The 25,636-nt window shown below is 39.5% G+C and overlaps 2 protein-coding genes across 6 annotated transcripts in view; one reads left to right on the forward strand and one right to left on the reverse strand.

Moving 5' to 3' along the window:
- The first annotated feature begins 201 nt into the window (after positions 1–201).
- LOC139765503 (uncharacterized) lies at positions 202–21,101 on the forward strand. Of its 2 annotated transcripts, XR_011716670.1 has the most exons (5): positions 206–476; positions 3,529–3,666; positions 9,853–10,058; positions 13,909–14,689; positions 17,482–21,101. XR_011716670.1 is itself a non-coding variant. In XM_071692980.1 (4 exons), exon 3 carries the CDS (start codon positions 10,637–10,639, stop codon positions 13,499–13,501), a length of 2,865 nt encoding a protein of 954 aa, XP_071549081.1. In that variant the 5' UTR covers positions 202–476; positions 3,529–3,666; positions 9,853–10,636; the 3' UTR covers positions 13,502–14,689; positions 17,482–21,101. The 2 variants fall into 2 exon arrangements, 1 of the variants encoding a protein (XP_071549081.1); XM_071692980.1 differs by having other exon boundaries at positions 202–476; positions 9,853–14,689.
- A 311-nt stretch (positions 21,102–21,412) lies between these two features.
- Positions 21,413–25,636, reverse strand: part of LOC139765505 (uncharacterized) — a 52,496-nt gene continuing 48,272 nt past the window's right edge. For all 4 annotated transcript variants that reach the window (XM_071692988.1, XM_071692989.1, XM_071692986.1 and 1 more), the window contains 3 exons: positions 25,237–25,399; positions 23,393–23,510; positions 21,413–21,973 (listed from right to left, as the gene is read on the reverse strand). In XM_071692988.1, the coding sequence (XP_071549089.1) occupies positions 21,787–21,973; positions 23,393–23,510; positions 25,237–25,399 (468 nt within the window). In that variant the 3' untranslated portion in view covers positions 21,413–21,786. The remainder of the gene's footprint in view (positions 21,974–23,392; positions 23,511–25,236; positions 25,400–25,636) is intronic.

Raw genomic sequence — 25,636 nt, forward strand, 5'->3', positions numbered from 1 at the left:
AGACGAAGCGGGGGGCTAAACGTTGCCAAGTAGTAAATATCGGTAACTATTTACATAGTTATAAACAAATTCTTTTTATGAAGCTCGTAGAGATATAAAACGGATTTATAGAAAATAATTTATTTAAGCTTTACCCTTAACGGTATTCCTAAAATCGTTTTATTTTGTAATGATAAACAAGAAAATGGTAACAGTTTGAAACCTGCTCAGTTGCCACACACCGCAAGATCAAACATGTTCAAAAGGTCCTTGTTGATATGGTTTTACTTAAGAAAAATTAACACCAGTGCGTTGAGTCAGTGATATTGTTGAGATATGGATAAGATAACAAGCTCATTGGGCTTGTACACGCAAGAATGGAATAGACAGAATCGATTGGAAAGCCAGGAAAAACAGGAAATTAACGTTTGGCTCTGTGTTGTGGTTCTCTGAGAGGGAGTGTGTGTGTGTGCTCCAAGGTTCACTCCACTTAAGAGGTTAGTGTTCATTAATAGTGATTAAGTAATGGATGATCGATGTCCCGGAGAGGTAAAGACTACGTGTGGAATATGTGTATAGTGTTGTAGGAAAGATGTAGACTAAAATATATATGTTGGGTTGTTTGTCAACAACGTGGGCTGTGGTGGAGCAACAGGTGGGCTTGGGGGGGGGGGGGGGGGGGGCAGGAAGGCCAGAGTTACGTATATATAAATTTTTCTTTTTAATTTCCGGATGTATTTCCGCATTGAGGTGTCCTTAATTTGATCGTGTTGCAAATTACAGTTAGTTTTCTATTAAGGAAATGTTTCGTGTACGTCGTTGTTCATTGTATAATGTTCTTCCCAGTCAATGAATCCCTCTATTGCATGTGTTATATTCCTCAAATATATAAATTCAAGGCTATTATCCACACCTTTGATGAAGCTTAATGTACAAAAGGTGGCACTTCCATTTACTCGTGTCCCGGCTGCTCTATCTGATTATAGAGCTTCTGGGAATTTCTTAAAACATGTTAACATTTTGGCTCTGGGGAATGTATGGGTCATTATTATGTCTCGCCTTTAGTGTGTGTGTGTGTGTGTGTGTGTGAGATAATCGTCTACGAAAATGGCTGCATGTGCTATGATTAGTATATTTTGATGAAAGTGAGGTGATTGGAAGCCTTACACGCTGTAATCTTAATACAAAGGATTGAGGTTTTAAGTAAATTAACCCCCCTCCCCTCTAATGCTTATAAATAGTAAGTAAATCTTAGATGCTACATCAGTTAAGTTAGGGTTTTAATAGGCTGTGTTGATTGCTAGGCGAGTTCAGATGTCTTTAAAGATATAAAGATAACATAACTGCATATGGAAATTAGTTCCACAGAGGATGTTTTTTAACATAAAAAAAAAACCACCTACTTAGCAAAAGTCTATGTAGTCTGAGAATTATCTTTTATTTTTAACATTAAAGGTGTTCAATAATTTTTGGATGATGGATATACCTTAATATTGATGCCCTCAGTGACCCTTGCAGTTGGTAGACCGTAAGCCCAAACACCTATGGGCTTTACCTCCTAAACCAAGAACCCTTCCTCATAGCCATACTGCTATTTGATATATGAAAAGTTATATTCCTAAGAATTCATAATCCCACCCTCTTAAATGGTTATTGACGATGGCATGAATGATTCCATGAATAGAACAGAAATTATAAATGTAGAACATACATTCTCTGATTAATTATGCCGTGCCTTTTCTGGTTATAGTGCCTGAGAGGCTTGAAACAAATGCAGAATAAAGCTATGTGAATTATTCTGTCATAAAAAGATTGTAGACAATGTGCACATCTGCTGTTGCAAACATTACTCCTTGTACCATGCATTTACATGTAGGTGTAAATATATTGTACGTTAGTAAAAGGTGAAGAGATGGGGCAGTGTGAGTGTTAAACTCTCCCTCTAATGCACAAAAAGTAACCTGAATGAGCCAGATACAAAATTGCTGACGTGGCCCATGGGGAGGATGTACACCTGGGTTGTATGAAGGTAGCCTGCTGCACCCAGCATTAGGACCCCTGTGGCCATGCTGACGTATGGTCAGTTATGTTAACCACTATACTGTAATTGCCTATTTGTACTGTATGGGAAGGGAATTTTGCACTCATGGGGCTGTATCTCTTGAACATTCTTTACTGTCATACCACCACTTGAATTTATGTATGCTGATTGCATTCACCATATCTTGTCAATCTGTTCCACTCTTTTACTGTAAGAGTTTTTCTTTACATTCTTATTTACAAGTTTCTTACCTAATTTCATGTTATACCCCGTGGTTCCTCTACCCTTACACCTTACAAAATGCTGCCCACTGTCTACTTTGTCAGCCTCCTTAGGAACCTTAAAGTTTATGATCACTCTTCTTTCCTTCAAAGTGGGTAAACTTAAAGCCTCCAGCATTTCTCGGTAGCTTAACTCTCTTAATTGAGGAAATATCTTTGTTGCCATTCTCTTGACTTTTTCTATGAGTTCTTTGCGTTAAGTGTGATAACCAAACCTGAGAAGCATATTCTAGTTTTAACCTTATTTGAGATATGAATAGCTTGCTAAATATTTCTTTATCCAGATACTCGAAAGCTATTCTGATATTTGCCTGCAGACAATTTGTGTCCTCAGCTGTTCTCCCTAATATGGGACTCTGGAGACAGGTTAAGGATGATGCGCACTCCCAAGTCCCTTACATACAATCTTGAAGCTTGCTTCCTGTTAGGTAATAATCATACTTAGGACATTTTACACTGTGTTCCATCCTCTTTACATTACATTTGCTGGGGTTGAAGTTCATCAACCACGTTGCAGACCAACTTAAGAGTGTTTAGGTCCCCTTGTAAGCTGATGCAGTCCTCTTTGCTATTCACTTCCCTCATGACTTTTGCATCATCTGCAAACATATGTTCAGGTCCCCTTGTAAGCTAATGCAATCCTCATTGCTATTCACTTCCCTCGTGACTTTTGCATCATCAGCAAACGTATTTACGTAAGGTTCTATACCTTCAGGCAAGTCATTTACATAAATCAAGAGTAATTGTCCCAGAACCAAAACCCCTGGCACTCCGCTGGTCGCCTCAACCCATTTGGAAAAGGCTCCACCGACATGCATCCTTTTTTTCCCTTTGAAATAATCTCTCCAAAGAAGGAGCTCCCCCCCTATTCCTGCATGGTGATTTGGCTTCATATTCAGCCTCCAATTTGATATAATGTCAAATGCCTTTTGGCAGTCCTGATACAGTCAGTTGACCCAGCCTTTCATTTTGTCCAGGACTGAACTCACTCTCCCATAAAACTCTGATATTAAAGAAGTTACTTACACATGATCTCCATTTCCTAAATCCATGTTGTCTCTCACTTAGGAAATTTTCAGGAAATTTTCTTCCGTAGAACGTGATCCACTTTCTCTGTGTGTGCGTTTTTCTTCTTTACTACATGAATCATATGATGTCCATGTAAACACAATTGTTTACAATATTTTAGACACCATCCACATAACTGTTACATGTCTTAACTGGCAGGTTGGAGGTTATAGCAAAGCAGATGTGACAAGGCTTTGGAAGGGAGGAGGCTAGGCCTGCACGACAAACGAAGCGCCGACAATATATCAGGGTTCTCCTCAGTATCTTCCTGCATCAAGATTGTTGAAATAACATAAGGTAAGGAGTTCATGACAGTACTCTAGTCTTCCTGTAGATCATGTTTGTGTTGTTATTGCACAACGCAATTTTTTTTTTTTAGGCTGGGTAGTTTCATCATATATGTCATAACAACTGTATCTAGATATAACTAATTTTTTACAGTGTTACCATCATGCTCAAGGGTCATACCATTGTGCTTATAGGTTATATCATTGTATTCAGTGGGCTTAGAAATTGTCGGGGGCCTGAACATACTCGAGAGTGAGAGACGTGCAAGGAATAGAGTGAATTGGAACAATGTGGTATACTAGGTCGATGTGCTGTCAATGGACTGAACTAGGGCATGTGAAATATCTGGGGTAAATCATGGAAAGGTCTGTGGGGCCTGGATGTTGATAGGGAGCTGTGGATTCGTTGCATCACACGTGACAGCTATAGACTGAATGTGAACGAATATGGCCATTTGTGTCTGTTTTCTTGCCACTACCTTGCTGAATCAGGGGATAGTGATGCTGTTTCCTGTGGGGTGGTGTAGTGCCAGAAATGGATGAAGGCAAGCAAGTATGAGTATGTACATGTGTATATGTCTGTGTATGTACATGTATGTAGACACTGAAATGTATATGTATGTATATGTGCATGTGTGGGTGTTTATGTATATACATGTGTATGTGGATGGGTTGGGCTATTCCTCGTCTATTTCCTTGAGCTACCTCGTTAACGTGGGAGATGGCCTTTTATATTGGGAGGTAAGTTTGATTGGAGAAAAACTGGAGGAAGTGAAGTGTTTTAGATATCTGGGAGTGGATCTGGCAGCGGATAGAACCATGGAAGCGGAAGTGAATCATAGGGTGGGGGAGGGGGCGAAAATTCTGGGAGCCTTGAAAAATGTGTGGAAGTCGAGAACATTATCTTGGAAAGCAAAAATGGGTTGTTTGAAGGAATAGTGGTTCCAACAATGTTGTATGGTTGCGAGGCATGGGCTATGGATAGAGTTGTGCAGAGGAGGGTGGATGTGCTGGAAATGAGATGTTTGATGACAATATGTGGTGTGAGGTGGTTTGATCGAGTAAGTAATGAAAGGGTAAGAGAGATGTGTGGTAATAAAAAGAGTGTGGTTGAGAGAGCAGAAGAGGGTGTTTTGAAATGGTTTGGTCTCATGGAGAGAATGAATGAGGAAAGATTGATAAAGAGGATATATGTGTCAGAGGTGGAGGGAACAAGTAGAAGTGGGAGACCAAATTGGAGGTGGAAAGATGGAGTGAAAAAGATTTTGAGTGATCAGGGCCTGAACATGCAGGAGGGTGAAAGGCGTGCAAGGAATAGAGTGAATTGGAACGATGTGGTATACCAGAGTCGACATGCTGTCATTGGATTGAACCAGGGCATGTGAAGCGTCTGGGGTAAACCATGGAAAGTTCTGTGGGGCCTGGATGTGGAAAGGGAGCTGTGGTTTCGGTTCATTATACATGACAGCTTGAGACTGAGTGTGAATGAATGTGGCCTTTGTTGTCTTTTCCTAGTGCTACCTTCCGCACATGTGGGGGGAGGGGGTTGTCATTCATGTGTGGCGGAGTGGCGACGGGAATGAATAAGGGCAGACAGTATGAATTATGTACATGTGTATACATGTATATGTCTGTGTGTATATATATATATTTTTTTTTTTTTTTTTTTTTTTTTTTTATACTTTGTCGCTGTCTCCCGCGTTTGCGAGGTAGCGCAAGGAAACAGACGAAAGAAATGGCCCAACCCCCCCCATACACATGTACATACACACGTCCACACACACAAATATACATACCTACACAGCTTTCCATGGTTTACCCCGGACGCTTCACATGCCTTGATTCAATCCACTGACAGCACGTCAACCCCTGTATACCACATCGCTCCAATTCACTCTATTCCTTGCCCTCCTTTCACCCTCCTGCATGTTCAGGCCCCGATCACACAAAATCTTTTTCACTCCATCTTTCCACCTCCAATTTGGTCTCCCTCTTCTCCTCGTTCCCTCCACCTCCGACACATATATCCTCTTGGTCAATCTTTCCTCACTCATTCTCTCCATGTGCCCAAACCATTTTAAAACACCCTCTTCTGCTCTCTCAACCACGCTCTTTTTATTTCCACACATCTCTCTTACCCTTACGTTACTTACTCGATCAAACCACCTCACACCACACATTGTCCTCAAACATCTCATTTCCAGCACATCCATCCTCCTGCGCACAACTCTATCCATAGCCCACGCCTCGCAACCATACAACATTGTTGAAACTACTATTCCTTCAAACATACCCATTTTTGCTTTCCGGGATAATGTTCTCGACTTCCACACATTTTTCAAGGCTCCCAAAATTTTCGCCCCCTCCCCCACCCTATGATCCACTTCCGCTTCCATGGTTCCATCCACTGACAGATCCACTCCCAGATATCTAAAACACTTCACTTCCTCCAGTTTTTCACCATTCAAACTCACCTCCCAATTGACTTGACCCTCAACCCTACTGTACCTAATAACCTTGCTCTTATTCACATTTACTCTTAACTTTCTTCTTCCACACACTTTACCAAACTCCGTCACCAGCTTCTGCAGTTTCTCACATGAATCCGCCACCAGCGCTGTATCATCAGCGAACAACAACTGACTCACTTCCCAAGCTCTCTCATCCCCAACGTTGAGATGTATAGGTATGTATATGTGCGTGTGTGGACGTGTATGTATATACCTGTGTATGTGGGTGGGTTGGGCCATTCTTTCGTCTGTTTCCTTGGGCTACCTCGCTAACACGGGAGACAGCAACAAAGTATAATAAATACAAATAATATTATTCAGTTATACTTTGTTGCTGTCTCCTGTGGTAGTGAGGTAGCCTAAGGAAACAGAGGAAAGAATGGCCCAACCCCCTCACATACACATATATATACATACACAGACATGTACATATATTCACATGTACATATTCATACTTGCTGCCTTCATCCATTCCCATCACCACCCCACCACGCATGAAATGGCACTCCGCTTCCCCCACGCGCGCATAAGGTAGTGCTAGGAAGGGACAACAAAGGCCACATTCGTTCACACTCAGTCTCTATACATGTCTATATACAAAAGAAGAATAGCTTTGAGCCCACTTCTTAAGATCAAGTAACTTTGCCCTACACCAGGCTTCCTGCTCCAAGGAGACCTCTGGGCCCTGTTTTTGTGTGGAGCGCAGCTTCAAGCTGTCTGCAGTTGCTCTGCCAGACCTTTTGTTGTACCCAAACATTTTACACATTTACAGACATTTTTCCAGTACTGAGAGATATCCCAATCATCATTTCCCAACTGCTAATGCAAGCTAGTGACATTAACCCTAACCTTCGACCAGGGCTGATCCAAGCCTCTTGAGGGCCCAAAGCTGAGTCTCTTTTTGGGTTCCTCCACTCATCAAACTCCCCAATAAGTGATGAGGATGTCTAGGACAGTGTTTTCTACTATCTGAGGCTGCCATATAACAGTTAGGACGAGGGGTTCCCCTTAGCAGTTGGGGCTCTAAACTCTGAACATATAGAGCATATACAAAGGGCTGGCCCTACCCTGAACTACCAGTGTATCTCTGTCAACAGTGCTAGTCACCCATCACAAAAAAAAAGAAAAATCTCCATCAGATGCTCCAAGTGCCTTCATTAGCATGATTTCTACTTCTTATCACTCCCACCCATAAAAGACCACTCAGCTTTCGACATACAAAAATGACTCGGACAGAAACCTTTGGGACATCCTCATAAACCTCTTCACTTCCACCACAGATGCTCAACAAACAACAGCTCAAAACATGCAGTCCCACTCTTCATGTACAAATCAGCCTGCTAGTAAAACAAAACAGGGTTTTCAACAGAAACCGTTATGGCTAACACTGCCTCCCATTAGTCAGACTGGAATATTATTATAAATGTCCACATTAAAAACACTTTGTGTGCTTACCTTATGTGGTTTTTCACTCCTGTGGTATGTAACATGAGTTATATAATCAAGTCAGTAGAAGTTTTTACATATAAACAAAATTATTTATTTAGTTTTGAAGTCAATCCAGGCCCAGTGTTACCTCAGTTGCAGTGGACAATCATTTTTTGATGTTTATTTGGTGTTAGAGATTGATCTTTATTGGACATATACAGATAAGTTCTTTTGCCTTAAAGTTATAACCATCTTTCAGTTTCCATTCAGTATTAGATTCCATTATGCAACCAGTGAAGAAAAATTTTTAGTTTTGTGTTAAAGTTTAAACCTAAAAAGAGTGTTGTCCTAATATCATTATTTCAGTCAAAATTCTAACATTCTGTTATCATCCTAACACGTAGTAACAAGTTTCCCATACACCATATTCTTCTCAAAGTTTTTACTCGTCTTGTTTTCAGAATTTCTGCTTTACTCTTTCCTTTCCAAGTCATCATCATTCTTAGGATGCCCTTATATACTCTTCTATCCTTTTTTAACTTCTGGCAGATTCCTCTGAAAGAATGCAATAAATGTCCTCCCTTGAAAACTTGGCTCACGCTTGATCCATGATTTGGAGTAATGCTATTGTTTCACCACCTCATCTTCACAGGAACTACCAACTCTTTTCCCTTTCTGCTTGGACACATGATTCACTTTCTTGATAAAATCTTACTGCATCTGGTATCTTTTCTCCCACGCCATATTTTTATAGCACCTTCTGCAAAGCCTTTTTGTCATCCCTGCCACCACACTGACATCAAAGGACCCTCTCACTCCCCTGCCTATCTTAATATGTTCATGCAACCTTATCTCCCATTTTAGACTTGCTTTATTGCATTTGTGGAATGACTTTGTAGCAACTTGTAACTTTCCTTGTACACCAGGGTTTTCACTACGAGTCCACCTCATCATGTTCCTTTTCTAGGTCCACAAATGTTGTATACAACTTTTTTCCTTTCACTATATAATGTATAAACTCTACTGCCAACTTCACAACTAGAATTTGATCTGTGTATCCTCTGCCTTTCCTAAAACATGTATTTATCATTTATTTTATTCTGTTATCATCCTAACACTTAGTAACAAGTTTCCCATACACCTTCATATTCTTCTCAAAGTTTTTACTCGTCTTGTTTTCAGAATTTCTGCTTTACTCTTTCCTTTCCAAGTCATCATCATTCTTAGGATGCCCTTATATACTCTTCTATCCTTTCTTTAACTTCTCGCAGATTCCTCTGAAAGAATGCAGTAAATGCCTCCCTCGAAAACTTGGCTCACACTTGATCCATGATTTAGAGTAATGCTATTGTTTCACCACCTCATCTTCACAGGAACTACTGACTCTTTTCTCTTTCTGCTTGGACACATGATTCACTTTCTTGATAAAATCTTACTGCATCTGGTATCTTTCCTCCCACGCCATATTTTTATAGCACCTTCTGCAAAGCCTTTTTGTCATCCCTGCCCTACGTTTCTCCTGCTCCATAAATGTCACATGCAGGTCCATCTCTTTCTCCATATATATCTGGCATAAATTTTTCAAAAATACCTGGTCTACATATCTTCCACAACTCATATTTTTACTGTGTGAAATATTGATTTAGCAGCTTGTTTTGTTTGTAGTTTCTCCAGGAGAGGTACAAATGTATTGATTATCTCTTCTTTCTTGAAATGTCTTTCACATCAGGTTTTCTGTGGTGACTACATTATCCCAACTTTGAGGCTGACTCAGTAGAATTTAGTTCATATGTAAGTGTTTCTGCAGGCACACAACCATCCTCTTGTTCAGCTATTAAGTTTCCTATGTAGTTACCAGTTTATGTTTGATTTTGTGTATTGCCCTTTAGATAATGCTATGGCACATGTATTGTGCAAAACAGTGAACTAGTGGAGGAATAGCCTGGTTTTTATTCTGATTGGATGTGCTATACTGTAAATAGACTTCACTGTTGCAATATTTTCAAAACTAAAGGTATATGGAAAAGACTTCCTCATTGGTAAATGTTATTTTAGTGGTTTTACCCATTTTACTTAAATCACCAAATATTTTTATTGCTTTTCCCCATATATTATTCATACAGATATAAACTTTCATGAGGGTTTCTATGAAAAATATCAATCTTTAGAAATTGAGTAAGGAAATAACACAGAATCACCTCATGATCACAGCCTACTTCACTTAGCAAGTGACTTTGATACACTTTTATTGCTTACAGGTCCTGGGCCTATCATCTGCAGCAACCTGGCACTTGTCTGCTACACTGTTGTGATCTCTTCAGCTACAGCCCTATCAATCATTTTATTCTGACTCCATCATCATCTTCACTGCCTTGTCCATATTGACTAGTTTTGTAGTCTTATTAGCAGTATATGTGTTGTTCCCATCCTGTATTGTTTCAGCTCTGCCATCTACAGCCTCCAGGTTAGGTCTATCATTTACATTGCTTTGGTCCCAAAGTTTTCTTACTGCATATGGTTCAGAGTTCATTCCTCATTAAGTATAGAGCCTTGGCCCTCTCAGTTTCAGTTTTCTGGCCCTGGTAACATGCCCTGGCCACTTCATTTGCCATGCGGTAACCTTATTAGCTGTAGTGACTTAGCTTTTCAACTAAAGGATTCTGTTCCCATCAACTACAGTGTTATAACCCTGTCAACTATGGTTTCTTTACCTTAACATTTTTAGTTTAGTGCTTTCCACCAGTTCAGGTTATATCATCTTCAGTGCACTATTGACATCACCTGCAGTTTCCAAGCCACTTTAGGAACATTATTTTGAATGTGTCAGCTGCAGTATTTTAACCTTTAGTAGCATAATTGTAAAGATTGAGACGTAAAAATTGTATCAGTACTTTGAGAGGTACTGTTTTTACTTATAACGTAGAGTAAGGTAGGAAATTCTGATGATGCAAATACTTTTTCATGCCAGCACCAGCTTTAGATTTGACCATATGATCAGACACACACCACCTAAGGCCCGTTTTAAGATATTTATTTTCTAAGATGGTTTCTGTGCGAACTTCCATGTACGAAATACCAATGGGAGGCTATACAGAATCTGACCTCCTCTTTGGGAAATACTTTAAGGCTGTCAATAAATTTGGCAAAATAGTGCTTGCCTCAGCCTTCATGCTGATTTATCAGACTGTTGAAACATGTAATGGAACTTTACCAGTACGAGACTACTGTCTTTTGAAGCTCAAGTGGTCTAGCAGTTACTTCAGTAAGATATTTAATGCACCTGAGAGAGAAATTCTGGCTAATGAACCATCTAGTGATGGATTTTTGTGTGATATAACACTTCTTTTCAAAATTATTATGCAAGTATTGGGTAATTTAGCTGAGCCAATTAAGAAAGAATTAAGAGAGTTGAAGAACCTCAGAAATACTGTTTGTCATGAGGATCTTGAGATGGATGAGGCAGATCTAGAGCAAAGAGTGAATAAACTGAAAGGTTTATGTAAAATTATCCTAACAAACACAGGCATTGTTATTGGAAATGATCTCACAGACACTATAAATGAGGTGGAGAGTGGCTTACAAGCCCTTTTGGATGCCAAATTAGAGACCTCAGACATAGAGTCTCATATGAAAGCTCTAGAAACATTCCGTCAAGAGAAACAATCAAAAATGATATCTGAGGGCAGGAAAGAGTTGATGAAAATATATTCAAAAACCAAGATTCTCAACCCCTGTTCATGGCTCAGTGATAGCAACTTCTCAGACTTTACAGTTGATAATATTTTTACCACTTTAAAGATAGCAGAAAATGGAGCAAATATTTTAATGAATAACATCCTGAATGTGACATCTCTAAAGGAAAGGTTTGTCCCACGGGTGGTAATTGTTAAGGGTGTGATGGGGTCAGGCAAGACTTCACTCTACAGATATCTGCTCAATGAATGGTGCAAGCGGTCATCTAAAGTCATTGGTTTGACAGTTGTTGATATTGTTATTGGTATAGAGTTGCGAACAGTTAGTTGTGGATCACTTGTACAATATCTTAGAGAACAGCTTCTCAAAAATACTTCGCGACAGTTCTCCGAGTCGGACATAATCCCAATCTTACAAGAATTGAATGTTCTCTTTGCCATAGATGGCATAGATGAAGCCACCAACCAGGGAAAAGCTCTTGTGAGAGAAATTGTGAATAAGTTTACAGATAATCACATCGTCATAACAACTAGGCCAGAATTTACTTTGGAAGTTATGCAGATGGCAGAAGATCACATTGTTTTGCAGGTTGAAGGTTTTGATGATGAAAGCCAGAAAAAATTTGTAGAGAAAGTTTTTTCCATCAAATACACAGACACAGAATGTAGAGATGATGAAGCCAGGAAGTTTCTGTCATACAAGTCCATTGTACATAATTCACTAAGCAACCACTTAACATTACCATTGACTCTGGCACTCTTGCTTGTTTTGTGGTGTGATGATTCTTTAAAAGTTTCTGCAGTCAGCACCACTACACGTCTCTATCACATGATATATGACATGTCTCAACAGAAATTAATTTCACGGTTGGAAAGCTGTGGGGCAGGGCATGTTGTATCCCTTAGCCGCAAGATACGGCGGTGGCTTAGGGAATTAGGCCACATTGCTTGGATCATGATGTGTGAAGAGATGCTTAATTTAAACCAAGAACATGCTGATCATCTCATGGACCTATGTGATAAAGAAGGGTTAGATCCCATACAAACTATGTCTACATTCTTGAAGTGTGAGGTTAAAGAATCACTGACTGGGATAATGTACCACTTTTCTTTTCAGCATTGCTCTCAGCTTGAGTTTTTAGCAGCAATGTACATTAGTGAAGAGCTATGCATTTTAGAATCTATCTCTTCCTTTACTGAGGGCATGAACTGTTCAAAGTTCCAGGAACTAATCGTATATGTCACTGGACTCCTGAAAATTCATGGAAAACTTACTACATCTTTAGCTAGTCTGATGAAGAACACATTGATACAGTGTATGGGAGTCCATGCCAATGACCCTGCTGTCTGGTGGCGACTGCTCGTAGAGGCAGAAAAAGATACTGCAATGAGTCAGATAGTTGGTTCCATCATTAATCAGACAGAACTCTGGGTTATTAATTCTTGGGACCCCCCAGAAATGACCGAGACCAAAGTGAACTTGCTGCGAGAAACTGGTGCTGCTCCCAGTGAAATTATCATCCACGTGATGTATACAACTAGCTTTAAGCAGCTCTCAGAACTACAGGATATTGTCAGGTTAATTGGAGAGAGAGGCAAGAGTCGAGTTAAGCTCTACATTGATCATCAGTTCCATACTGCTGGTGACCAGGAGCTTGTTGACTCACATGTGGTGCCTCTGCTTAAGGTGAACAATTTGCTGGAATTCAAAGGTCATGCAGGTGAATCCTTTACATCAGAATTAGTAGGAGCCACAAAAATGCAATCACTTTTCATCAGAATAACTTCTCTTAAAGCTTTGTTTAATCTTCATGTGAGCACTAGAAAGCATAGGCACTGGAAAACAAAAGTAATGCCAAATAGAAAGTGGGCCTTGAAGTACATGGAGCTCTTCCTTGATATTAGCACTGATGTAAAATCCTCTGAGATACCTTACATACATTTCAATGGAAACCTGGTGGTCAAACTGGCAGGCATAGCAGACTCGGATGCATTGTGGGCTGGGGAAGTGCTGAAAAGACTCAACAAGCGCTACACTTCTGTCATCCTGCAGGCATCCCACTTGACCCTTGCTGGTATGAAGCAGCTGTTCAATGCTGCTGATGGTGTCACAATCAAAATCATCCGTGTATTATCTGACTATTCTGCCACACAGAAGGAGGTCCAGTCCTTTGCTGTAAAATATGGTGTCAAAATTGGTTGGGGTATCTCTTAGTTGTATGTAATCCCCACATCTCTTATACTTGTAATCCCAGGGCTTGGCAGTTCATTTGCTCAGCCATGTGAAGATTTAGCAGTATCAGTGGCTAAATGTATGATTTCTCACCCATGACTTTTCAGTCTTTTGAGGAATATGCAAGATTTACAGCATATATCATTTATGATATTGTCCCTTCTATCAGTTTTATATTTTGTATAGCATGGAATAATTAAGCTACTTGTATAAATGACTTAATAGTAATAGCAAAAAAATAATCATCTAATATTTTGGTGTACATGAAAATCAGTATTTATTTAAAGAAGTTGCATTAGAAATTGTTTGTGCTTAACATTATTAATATTTTTATTATTATTATTAATTGTATCTTTATTTTTATACTTGATTCCCGTTTCCCTTATTAGGCAGGTAGCGCCAAGAAAGGCCATATCAGCTCACATTCATTCTGTAGATGCCATGTGTAATGCACTGAAACCACAGCTCCCCATCCACAACCAGGCCCCTTAGACCTTTCCATGGTTTACCCCAGACGCTTCACATGCCCTGGTTCATTCCATTGAAAGCACGATGACCCCAGTATGCCACATCATTCAATTCACTCTATCCCATGCATGTCATCCACCATTTAGCATATTCAGGCCCCAATCACTCAAAATCATTTTCACTCTGTCCTTCCATCTCCTGTGTGGCCTCCCATTCTGTGTTACCTCATCATCTTTGTCAACCTTTCCTTATCATTCTCCACATATGTCCAGACCGTTTCAGCACACCCTCTTCAGCTCTCTCAATCTCTATCTTACCCTTTCATGACTTACTCGATCAAACCACCTCACACCACATGTTGGTCTCAGACATTTCTTTTCTGACACATCCACCCTCCTCCACATAGCCTTGTCTATAGCTCATGCTTTGCATTCATATGATTTCGTTGGGACAATCCTGTCTTTAGACATACCAAATTTTGCCCTCCCAGATAACTTTCTCTTTTCACACCTAATTTTGCCCTCCCAGATAACTTCCTCTTTTCACACACACTTCCAAACTGTCATCAACATATGGGTAAACTGTGGACCAGTTGCCATGACCAGGTATTATACCTATGTGGACTTGACCCTGAGGTGGACTGTGAATGTTTCGTGGTTGCACTGCTAACTGCAACACCATGGACGGCTAAGCAGTTAAGTTGTAAGTGTCTTTGTTATGGTAACTGCAGTATGAGCATGAAGAGTTTTGTTGAAAGGGTGTTTGTAGTGTTGGGTAATGTCTAGAGTGTAGATGGGAAAGTATGACATGTATTTATCTAGAGATTGTGGCTTCTAATGGTTGTATGGTCAGATGAATTGCTTTAAGACTGATGTGGGAGGATGGTTGATTATTGCTTGTTGGATCATCTCATTTTTTTATGTTTTTTTTGTCATTGTTATATTTGTTAGGAGTGGAAGGGGGACTCTCTGAGTAGAGGTTACCGAAGTGTGAGGCAGGAGTAAGCAATTTATTTATTCTTGGGGTTGGTGGATAGTTGCAGAGTGGTTAGGATAGGAGAGGTCTATTGCTGTTGTGTGGTGCTGAGCATGTTTCGAGTTTTTGGTTGCTAGGCAGCCAGTGATTGTTCTGAGTGTGCGGTTTGTAGCTTTGCAGTATTTGCAATTTAGGGAGTGAAAGACCAAGCAAGTGAGGCAAAGTTTAAAGTGGAGAGGACAAAATGTTTGTACAAGATGTTGAGAGATACCTTTTCTTTTCCAAATTTAGTGCCAGATATTGTTATGTTATTGATGTGGGGAGCAAATATCATGTGGGTTGTAAGCGATGCCTAAAATAGTTAGTGTTTTGTTCAATGGGAGACACTGTTCACTCAAGGTGACTGGAGAAGTGAGCCAGATTTTTGTCTGTTTAGGGTTAAAAGAATTGTTTAAGATTTCTATGGAGATGCATTCTATTATTCGTGAGCCATTGTTCCATTTGTGCAATGCAGTGCTGCATGGATATTGGGATGAGATAGTGAGGCCATCTGCATACAAAAGGACCTTGATATTGAGGTTTGCCTGAGGTAATGGGAGGTTGTGTAGGAACAGAATGAATGTTGTTGGAGAATGTACTACTATTTGGGGAAATCCACTTCTGAGTTTTAGTATTTTAGAGGTGAAGCCAACATGAATGGCAGCAAGTTATGAAATTGGCTCATCTTTTTTTTTGCCATTCTTATGGAGGATGGCATTAAGTATTTTTGTACTGGAGGACCGTGTCAAATGCTATGTTGTTGCAGGAAGGGATTCTGGTTGGTTGAATCTGTTGAGGGTATGCTGTGTGTGTTGTGCTTGGGTCTGAAGCCATGCTGTGTGGATGAGAGTAGGATATTTTGTTCTCGTCTCTTGTGGATCTTATTATCACCAAGTTTGGATAATGATGATAGAAGTTCTATAAGGCAGTAAGAGGAAGGGACATTGGGTGGCTTGAAGGGTTTAAGGATTGGTGTTTTGCTTTGCCAGTTTCCTGATGGGATTTTGTCATCTAGCCATGAGTTGATGAAGATATCTGTAAGTACTTGGATTGCAAATGGGCCATAGTGTTTTATGCACAGGTTTAATATGTTGTCGGGACCAGACATTTTAATTACATTGCTTTTATCAGTGGGAGTTAGAAGTGGATGGGCATTTGTTTGTGGATGACCTTTTTGTAGGTCTTTTGTAACTTTCGTATGTAAGGGTGATGATGGTTTGTGGCTGATATTTGAATAGTGTCTCGTGAGTATGTTTGTGTGTTCTTTAGGAGAAGGGATTCCAATGAATGGTTCAGGAGTGCTTCACAAGTTGGGGTTGGACTGGGGCGATAAGATTAATGTGTGCTAGAGTTGGTTGTTGTGGGTCTTGTGATTGACTGTGTTGTGGAAGGAATGCCATTTTCAGTTTGTCTTTTAGTGATTAGGTAAGTGATGGTAATGTTCAGAATTTGGATTTGTTCTCCAATTCTGTTGATGGAGAGTGGTTGTGTCTGAGTTGGTTTCTTTGCTTTATGAGGTGTTTAATTTGTGGGAAGAAATTTGGACGGTATTTCTTTCTGTGGTGTGTGCATTTTGCTGGATTGGTTTGAGATGATGATGAAGTGTAAGATGATTGCATGATCTAGAGGTGAGAAATCATCTATTGAAGTTTTGGAGCCCTGTTTCTATGTACTGAGTGAAGGATGGCCAAAATGCTTTCCTGTAGTTTTTTTTTTTTTTTTTTTTTGTAGTTATGTTGATTAGATGGGCCACATGGAATGTTGTCAAGATGAGCAAGTGGCAGATGATAGTTCATGCTGCATACTCCAATTGTTTCTCAAGTGTAGTTCTGGTGAGCAGTATGTGATGTCTGGCGAGGTTGGGTTACTGGTGGTAGTGAGTTTGAGATTATTATAATGATCAGTGAAGAAATGCCATATATATATATAACTGGCAGGAAGTATATATACAGTAAATATATGTGTGTATGTTTATTATATTTACATATGTATATTACTTTATGGTTATGACATTGGTAAAAAAGTCAACTTTGACGAGGTTTTATCCTTGACACTGGACGAAAAGGTGTACAGTCTCTTCGAGAAAGTACTCTTAAAGATCCCATCATTTCCATACCATTGGATGTAGTGCAGCCTTTAAGCTGTATGAGCCAAAGGTAAGGGGTCCTCGGGTTATATAATTTAATTCTTATATCACTGTAATGCAATGAAGTAAGATTTGTGACCAAGGTGATATACTAAATAATAGTAGACTGTAGCAATCATTGTTATATGCCCAAACTATAGAAAAAAGACTATGCTGTTCATGTATTTAAACAGAGTATTGTTTGAAAGATCTCAGATCAATATATATTCTAAGTATTGTTGTAATAGCTTCATAAGTGAATTATCGGATTGTTCATTTTAAATGAGTATTAAGGTAATCGCTACAAATCATATAAAAATGTAACTGGTTAACTGCCTTCCATTCATTGTTGCAGCATGTCTTGTTGGACAACACCCTGAGAAGTAATATGATGAACTTGTTGTTTGGTCTACCTTGGCGATGAGAGCATCCAGCTGGCGCAAGTGGACATTAAGAAGGAATTAATGAAGGCTAAGAGCACTCTGTCAAAATAAGGATGGTCAGCCTCATCAGAAGGAACAGAACAAGGCAGTGGACACACCTCACATTGAAGTTTGCATTTTTTACCGTGTATCGCACTTATAGTGCGAGTGGCTAAGTAAAAGGAATAACTACTACACTACAGAGTAATTGCAATGTTAACACTGTTAACAGCAACAGCCACCACACTCCACACTGTTGACAGCAACAACCACCACACTCCACACTGTTGACAGCAACAGCCACTACACTCCACACTGTTGACAGCAACAGCCACCACACTCCACACTGTTGACAGCAACAGCCACCACACTCCATACTGTTGACAGCAACAGCCACCACACTCCACACTGTTGACAGCAACAGCCACCACACTCCACACTGTTGACAGCAACAGCCACCACACTCCACACTGTTGAGAGCAACAGCCACCACACTCCACACTGTTGACAGCAACAGCCACCACACTCCACACTGTTAACAGCAACAGCTACCACACTCCACACTGTTGACAGCAACAGCCACCACACTCCACACTGTTGACAGCAACAGCCACCACACTCCACACTGCTGACAGCAACAGCCACCACACTCCACACTGCTGACAGCAACAGCTACCACACTCTACACTGTTGACAGCAACAGCCACCACACTCCACACTGCTGACAGCAACAGCCACCACACTCCACACTGCTGACAGCAACAGCTACCACACTCTACACTGTTGACAGCAACAGCCACCACACTCCACACTGTTGATAGCAACAGCCACCACACTCCACACTGTTGACAGCAACAGCCACCACACTCCACACTGTTGACAGCAACAGCCACCACACTCCACACTGTTGATAGCAACAGCCACCGCACTCCACACTGTTGACAGCTACAACCACCACACTGTTGACAGCAACAGCCACCACTCTACACTGGTGACAGTAACAGCCACCACACTCCACAATTTTTACAGCAACAGCCACCACACCACTGTTGACAGCAGCAGCCGCAGTGTTCAACAGTGTTAAGAGTGGCAGCCGCCACACTCCAAATTGATGACAACAGGAAGCACCTTACTCAACGATACTGACAGCAGTAGTCCACACTCCAGTGTAAACTGTAGCAGCCACCACTGTTGACAGCAGCAAGCACTACTCCAAGTTGTTGGCAGCGACAGCTACCATATCCCACGCTCTTCACAACAGCGTTCGCCGGAGTTAACAGCAGCAGCTTCCATATCAGCAGCCTTCACAATCCAGCATTGGCAGGAGCAGCCTCCACACACTACCCTCTTGACAGCAATAGCCATCATAATCCAGTGATGACAGGAGCAGCAATAACATTCCCATGCTGGCATGTAAAGCCAGCGCACTCCACAGGTTTAACAGCATTACCCACCATGTTCCAATAATGGTAAAATTAGCTTCGCCATCACTGAAGTAATTGCTCAATACACCACACTGCAGTGCAGGTGGCCCATTACATTCCGCCCTTTAAAGTAATTTCGTATACATATATAACATGAGCACAATTTTGTGTCATTTACCATAGGGTTGCTAGTAATTCATATCCTGTATTTTCATAACTTTCTACAATGGGTGAAATAAGTTATTGCATTCAACAATGTTTTACTATTGGATGAGAGAAAAACTACTATTGAATTAATATTTATTGATCTCTCTTGACCGTCACATCAAATGGTATTAAATAGTGTCATTTACGATAGGGTTGCTAGTAATTCATAACCTGCATTTTTGTATTTTTATAACTTTCTGTAGTGGGTGAAGTAAGTTATTGCATTCAACAATGTTTTACCATTGGATGAGAGAAAAACGGCGGTTGAATTAATATTGATCTATCGTGACCATCACATCAAATGGTAATAAATAATAAGAGCAATATGTATTTATAGGTGAAGTATTTCTAGCATTAAGCCTGCTGACAATCACATAAGAAATTAACAGCTGTTTCTTTATGTATTTAAGTATACTTATTGCAAGATCCATAAATTCAACAAGAAATAACCTTTTACCATTGTCTGTTTAATCATGTCAAACATTGTAATGGCATTATAAACCATAGAAATCTAATATTTCCTTGGATAACTTGAGTATTTTTTTAATTTTCATGGAACTTTTTGTTGTAAAAATATGGGTTTGTATTACATGGGTGATCTTGTTTCCATCACATAAACTTTGTGGTAGTTTAAATAAGAAAACTTTGATATTGTAGGGAGCAATTCTAGTATTTTCACTCACAGAAGACTGTTTTATGGGTATTTTTTAATCTTAATCATGAAAAATATCAATGGGTAACGTAAATGTTTATATCTCATGAGAAAAAACTTTTGATTCCTATGGGTTATCGACATTTTCAATATCCATAACGGTATTTTGTTTTTTTCATATGCTGAATGTGAGCAGGTTTTATGCCAAAGATGACTAATGGTGATGGGTGATTTAAATGAGAGTAATGTGGCACTTAAGTGGACATCGGAGTATTCAGAGCACAAAATATGAATGTTTAGCAGCTTGTGGTGTGCTTAAAAAGGATAGGTGATTGTGAATACCTTGTTTAAAAAGTATTATACGTGAGAGAGTTGGAAAAATGTACGCAGGCATTACTGATTACCTACTAAATGATAGGCTAGGAGAATGAAAAAAAACTTGGATGTGAATATGCAAAGAGTGGTAGGTGGTGGATACCTGACCAATACCTGTTGGAGGAAAGGGATGAACATTTGAAGAGATTTTCAGAAAAAAAAAAAAGGAAACAATACTGAGAAGAGAGTAATGAAATTGAGTTGTGTGTTTGGGTTTGAGAGGTATGCAAAGCGAGAGTCACGGAAAGAGATTTGGTGAAGACAGATGAGGTGGTAAAAAGCCTTGCATAACGTGAAATGTTACAAGGTGGCTGGTGTGAATGGTATTGCAGCTGAATTTCTTAAGAAATGGGGTGACTGTGTTGTTGCTGGTTAAAAAAGAACTTAAAGCACCTGAGGATTGGCAGACTGCATCTGCACTGCCACAGTATAAAGGCAAGGATGATAAAGGTTAGCCTTCAAATTAAAAGAGGTGAGTAAATTTAGTATACTAAGTAAGTATTACGGGAAAGTATAGGCTGAGAGGGTGAAAGCATGTACAAAGCATTAGACTGAGGAGGAATAATGTGATTTTAGAAGTGGAAGAAGATGCATGGACTAGGTGTTTTGATTTAAAAAAAATGAGAAATACTTATGGAAACAAGGATTTATATGTGGCATATATAAATACGGGGAAAGCACGTACAAGGGTTGATAGAGATGCCTTGTTGAAGGTCTTACAAATATATAGTGTGGATGGAAAGGTGCTAGAGGCAGGGAAAAGTTTTTATCACAAATGTAAGGCATGTGTAGGAGCAGGAAGAAAGCAGTAATACAAGTTCTAATATAAAGTTACTTGCTAAGATGTGTTTCCCAGAAACTCATCACTTAGTGATGTGTAATAAATATACTGTATGGACCCAGGTGAGGATATTCCCTCAAAGGCCTAGTCCTCTGTTCTCAACGCTACCTCGCTAATGCGGGAAATGGCGAATAGTATGAAAGAAAAAGAAAGAATAAACAAACAGGTGTTACTGGACTCTATTGCATGAAAAGTCAATTCAGAAGGCTTTATCATTGTCAACAGACAAAAAGTTGGTTTCATCATGGAACTTCTCACTCTAGAAACATCCATAATTTCCCTACTGCTGGAAGTACAGTCTCCAGCCGCAGGAGCCCCATTAAAAGAGCGAGTACCAGCACTGTATGGTTAATTAAAATTATGAAAAAAAAAATTCTGCTGCTCTTCGGTTTCGGAAGGCAATGGAACAACAATTAGAACAGTATATGCTACTCTCCAGTGCTGTTATTTTGTTCCTAAGAATTATGAAGTGAATATTTTTTTCCTCTAATGTTATTTTGATGGTAGAATGATTTGTGTTTCATTAGAGAATGAAGAACTCAGGTTTCTTAATGTGAATAGGCCATTGCTCAACAGACGCCAAGGATGAAAGGGGACAGAGTTCTTCAAATCCATGAAGTGACTTCAGAAAATATCAAAGGTGATCTCTTTCATCTGGCATATTGGGCTAACAGGTTCCACTATCCTCCAAATTCTGATGATAAAATTGCACTCGTCTTCATCCTTAACAAACTTTTCCTTATTTTTTGTGGCTCTGAGGTGCGTATGGGCTGAAGAAGTCAATGATGGGATGGTAACCATAGTTGACCTTGCTATCGCCTTCATTAGCCTGAGGAGGTCTCTGAGGACCCCCCAGTGGTCTGATTCTGTGGACTGGTGGCTCTTGTCGTGACTTTTGCTCCTCATCCTTCACCTCCTGCTTGCGGCTGGAATAAAGAATCACAATTATAATATTTTGTGAGATATTAGTGTGCATTTGTGTATATAGTACAGTGTCAGCACTTGCATGCTTTCTACAATGATGCCATATTCTCATGTTTAGTATTCGAAAGTGTAAATATTTTCTATCCAACTATATTTATACATTCTTACCTTCTTGTTTGTGTATCCCCTTAAGCATTTAAGTGGTTTCTCTTCAGTATATTAAAGATGGGACAAGCACTTAAACATAAGGCATTTCCTGTTTACCAGAGATCCCAGTGCACTCCCATAAGTCTTAAGCTTAGCAAAATCAGCTAATTATACAGTACCACTAACCAACCCATTCCAACAAGAATTTTACTCTAACATCAAATTTCATCATTCTTTTTCTGTACACATGATCAAAGCCAACCACAAAACTATTAAAATCTTCTCCCGATTCATAATATTATTAAGTTCAACAACTATGGCAGCTTCCACTCTGTTCCCCTATCATTCAGCAAAACACTGCTACCTCCTTTACCTCACCCTCATTTCAAGAATACATAAACAATCATGACATTACACAATCCAAATGTACTCTCATAATGCTTTCATACTATAATTTCCTCGTTAACATTACTCTCATTATAAAATCTTTGAACAGCAGTCAGAAGCCTTCCATGCACATCACTAAATCTTAAAACTTTACATATAATTTCTGAGAGATGCTGTAAAAAAAAAAGATCTAAGGAATTTTCTCCAATACTTAGATCATGTGTGACATTATGGTCTCAATACTCTCTTCCCTTCCTTTTTACCACAATCAAATCAAAATCCCATCATATGAACTGCAGACTGTTCTACAAGGATGCATTCCACAGTACATCTTACAATTTTTGTTTACATTCCTGTGGTAAAACGACAGCCTTTGTTCTTTTGTTAGGTATGTAACTTTTCCTCGAAGCCGCACACACGCACAAATCACTCAACTGCAATTTCCCCTCCACTCTTCAATACTGCACCCTTTACCTCATCTGTTCCTTGGTTTACTGATTTTTTTAGGGGCATCATAATTCCTCGTATCTCCAGTATAACATTTACCTCTCCTACATGGATTCCACATCGCTCTGAACTCTAATTCTACAGTACCAATGCTTATATCTTCTATCCACAAACACTTTTCTGCAGTTAAAAACTTCAGCAGTTATTTTAAAAAGAAGCAAAAAAAATATTTTAAAAGAAGAAAAAAATAAACTGTTAAAGATGGACTAAAACAGGCATAACTGACCTGTGTTAGGCACTCAACTCATTGAGTTCATCCAAATTGTGATCCAGTGGTTAGCACCACCTCCTTGGAAGATGATTTCAAAAGAATATCAAAGAGAAATCAGAAGGACAAGACTAGCTGGGAAGGATGTGTTTAAGAATTGGATAACACTCACCTGCGAAGGTCATGGTTGGTGTTGTCCCTGTCAGGATGGCTAGGCCGAGCTGAAGGTCGCCATGGGTCTGGCCGCCGCCTCCTGGGTTTCACAGGTTCTACGTTGACTGGCCTGTACACTACAAGGGGTAAATTTCAGCACTGTTAAAATAATCACGAGAGAATCCACGCAAGTATCTTTAAAATAATCACGAGAGAATCCACGCAAGTATCTTTACTAGTGTGAAGTGAAAAGATGTCAGTTTTATCTATGTGTAAGCAATGAATAGCATGGGGATTGTAATGTCTCATCCTGATATATTTATCCTGGATTTAGATACTTGTCAAAACAGTCATCAGTACTGATCAATTACAAGAAAACTGAGATTAACATTGTTATCAGTGACACGAAGCAAGCTGGTCAGAGCATCACATAGTCTTAAGTCATAATGTCATCAGTCTTGCGATTTTAGATATGCCTCATTTTTTAGCAACATGAGATTTAAAGAAGGGATCACTACATTACAAGAGGTTAATGCATGCATCAATTACAAGAAAACCGAGATTAACGTTGTTATCAGTGACACGAAGCAAGCTGGTCAGAGCATCACATAGTCTTAAGTCATAATGTCATCAGTCTTGAGATTTTAGATATGCCTCATTTTGTAGCAACACGAGATTTAAAGAAGGGATCACTACATTACAAGGGGTTAATGCATGCAAAGAGGCTTCCATTGGTTTGGAGGCATAGAAAAGTTAAAACTTCTTTTAATATGGATGTTACAATCCTCAGAAGGTTACCTTTACAAACACTGCACACTAGGAAGGTATTAGTTTCTGTATTAGATATAACACATTAGGATCTGTGACTAGGAAATATTTTCAAAGAGATGAAATATTTTCAAAGAGATATTACTGTGTTCTTGACTCCTTAACTATGGCTCTATTAGATAAGGCAAGACATATTTCCCATGAAGCAAAACTCAATCATTCACAACAAGGAAGAGACTTATTCACTCCTCAGTAACTGAGCCATTTTGGCAGTATTCACTGTCAAGTGACAAATCAATGTGGTTAATGAAAAACGTTTGCAAGTCAACGTTTTTTTTTTTTTTACTACATAGCAAAAGTCAACACACAGTTCAATGTTCTGAATACAGTCACAGTTATCTAGTACAAATATGAATGGAGAATCATTATATGTTATCTATAACTTTGTTTGAACCTTCTGACCATGATGACTTAACTCGTTGAGTATCACGACAATTCTTTGATGACTTTACAGTATTCTGTACTGGAGAGTTGTCATCACATTCGTGGGGTTAAGTTCTCATAAACATGGCGTCATATCATATTCAAGGTGTTAAGTCAATATAATCGCATGGTTAAACGACATACAACTGGACCCCCATCATTAAAATATAGATATACTCTACAACAGAGGTTAGTACATAAGGAGTGAAAATTTACAGTACTTGTAACATATATCACATCTAAGTATGCCAACTACAGGCTTCTTGTAAGAACTGTTGGAGTCTAAATTATATCAAAAGATGCTACAGTTGTTGTTTCAACAAAGGAAAGGAATGGTATCTACAGGGTTAAACATCATACACTACAAGAGATGACAGAGATGAAGGGCAGGCACAGCCTGACACAACTCTCACAAGCTCGTTCATAACTATAAATAATCAACTACTAGCAACATTTACACCACAATTACTGTGTGAAGGCATCTCACGTGGATCTACAGAAAATCTTGAACTGTGAGCAGCTACTGATGTAGTTGGTAGTTGGTGTGGACATAAAGAACAAAGATAGGTGCCACCAGAGAAGGAGTCTCGGATCTGGTCCTGGGTCACTGACCTTGCTCTGGGGCATCACTAACTGGGGCCACAGCATTCACATCCTTTGAGGGAGCTGGTACTGTCCGAATAACCTGGTCTGACCCTGCAACATCTTGATGCCGATTGAGTGGAGGGAAGATGTAAGCATAACCCTGGATGTGACAGGAGCAACAACTTGGTACCTGCAAGGGAACAGTATGATTAAAGATTTCTTTGCATTCTTAAATATTTTGAGACATCAAAAGTTAAATGAAAACACATATTTACACATCCTCAAAAAATGTGGGGCAGATCACTGATATCCAGAGAACACATCATTAAAGAAATGTAAAAGTCCTTAGAAATAAAAGGTTCCCATAGCCCAGCTGCAATGCTACATTACTAAACAAGCTATTACTCATGGTCACAAAAAATTGTGT

The sequence above is a fragment of the Panulirus ornatus genome, chromosome 55 (assembly GCF_036320965.1).
Source record: "Panulirus ornatus isolate Po-2019 chromosome 55, ASM3632096v1, whole genome shotgun sequence".
Lineage (NCBI taxonomy): Eukaryota > Metazoa > Arthropoda > Malacostraca > Decapoda > Palinuridae > Panulirus > Panulirus ornatus.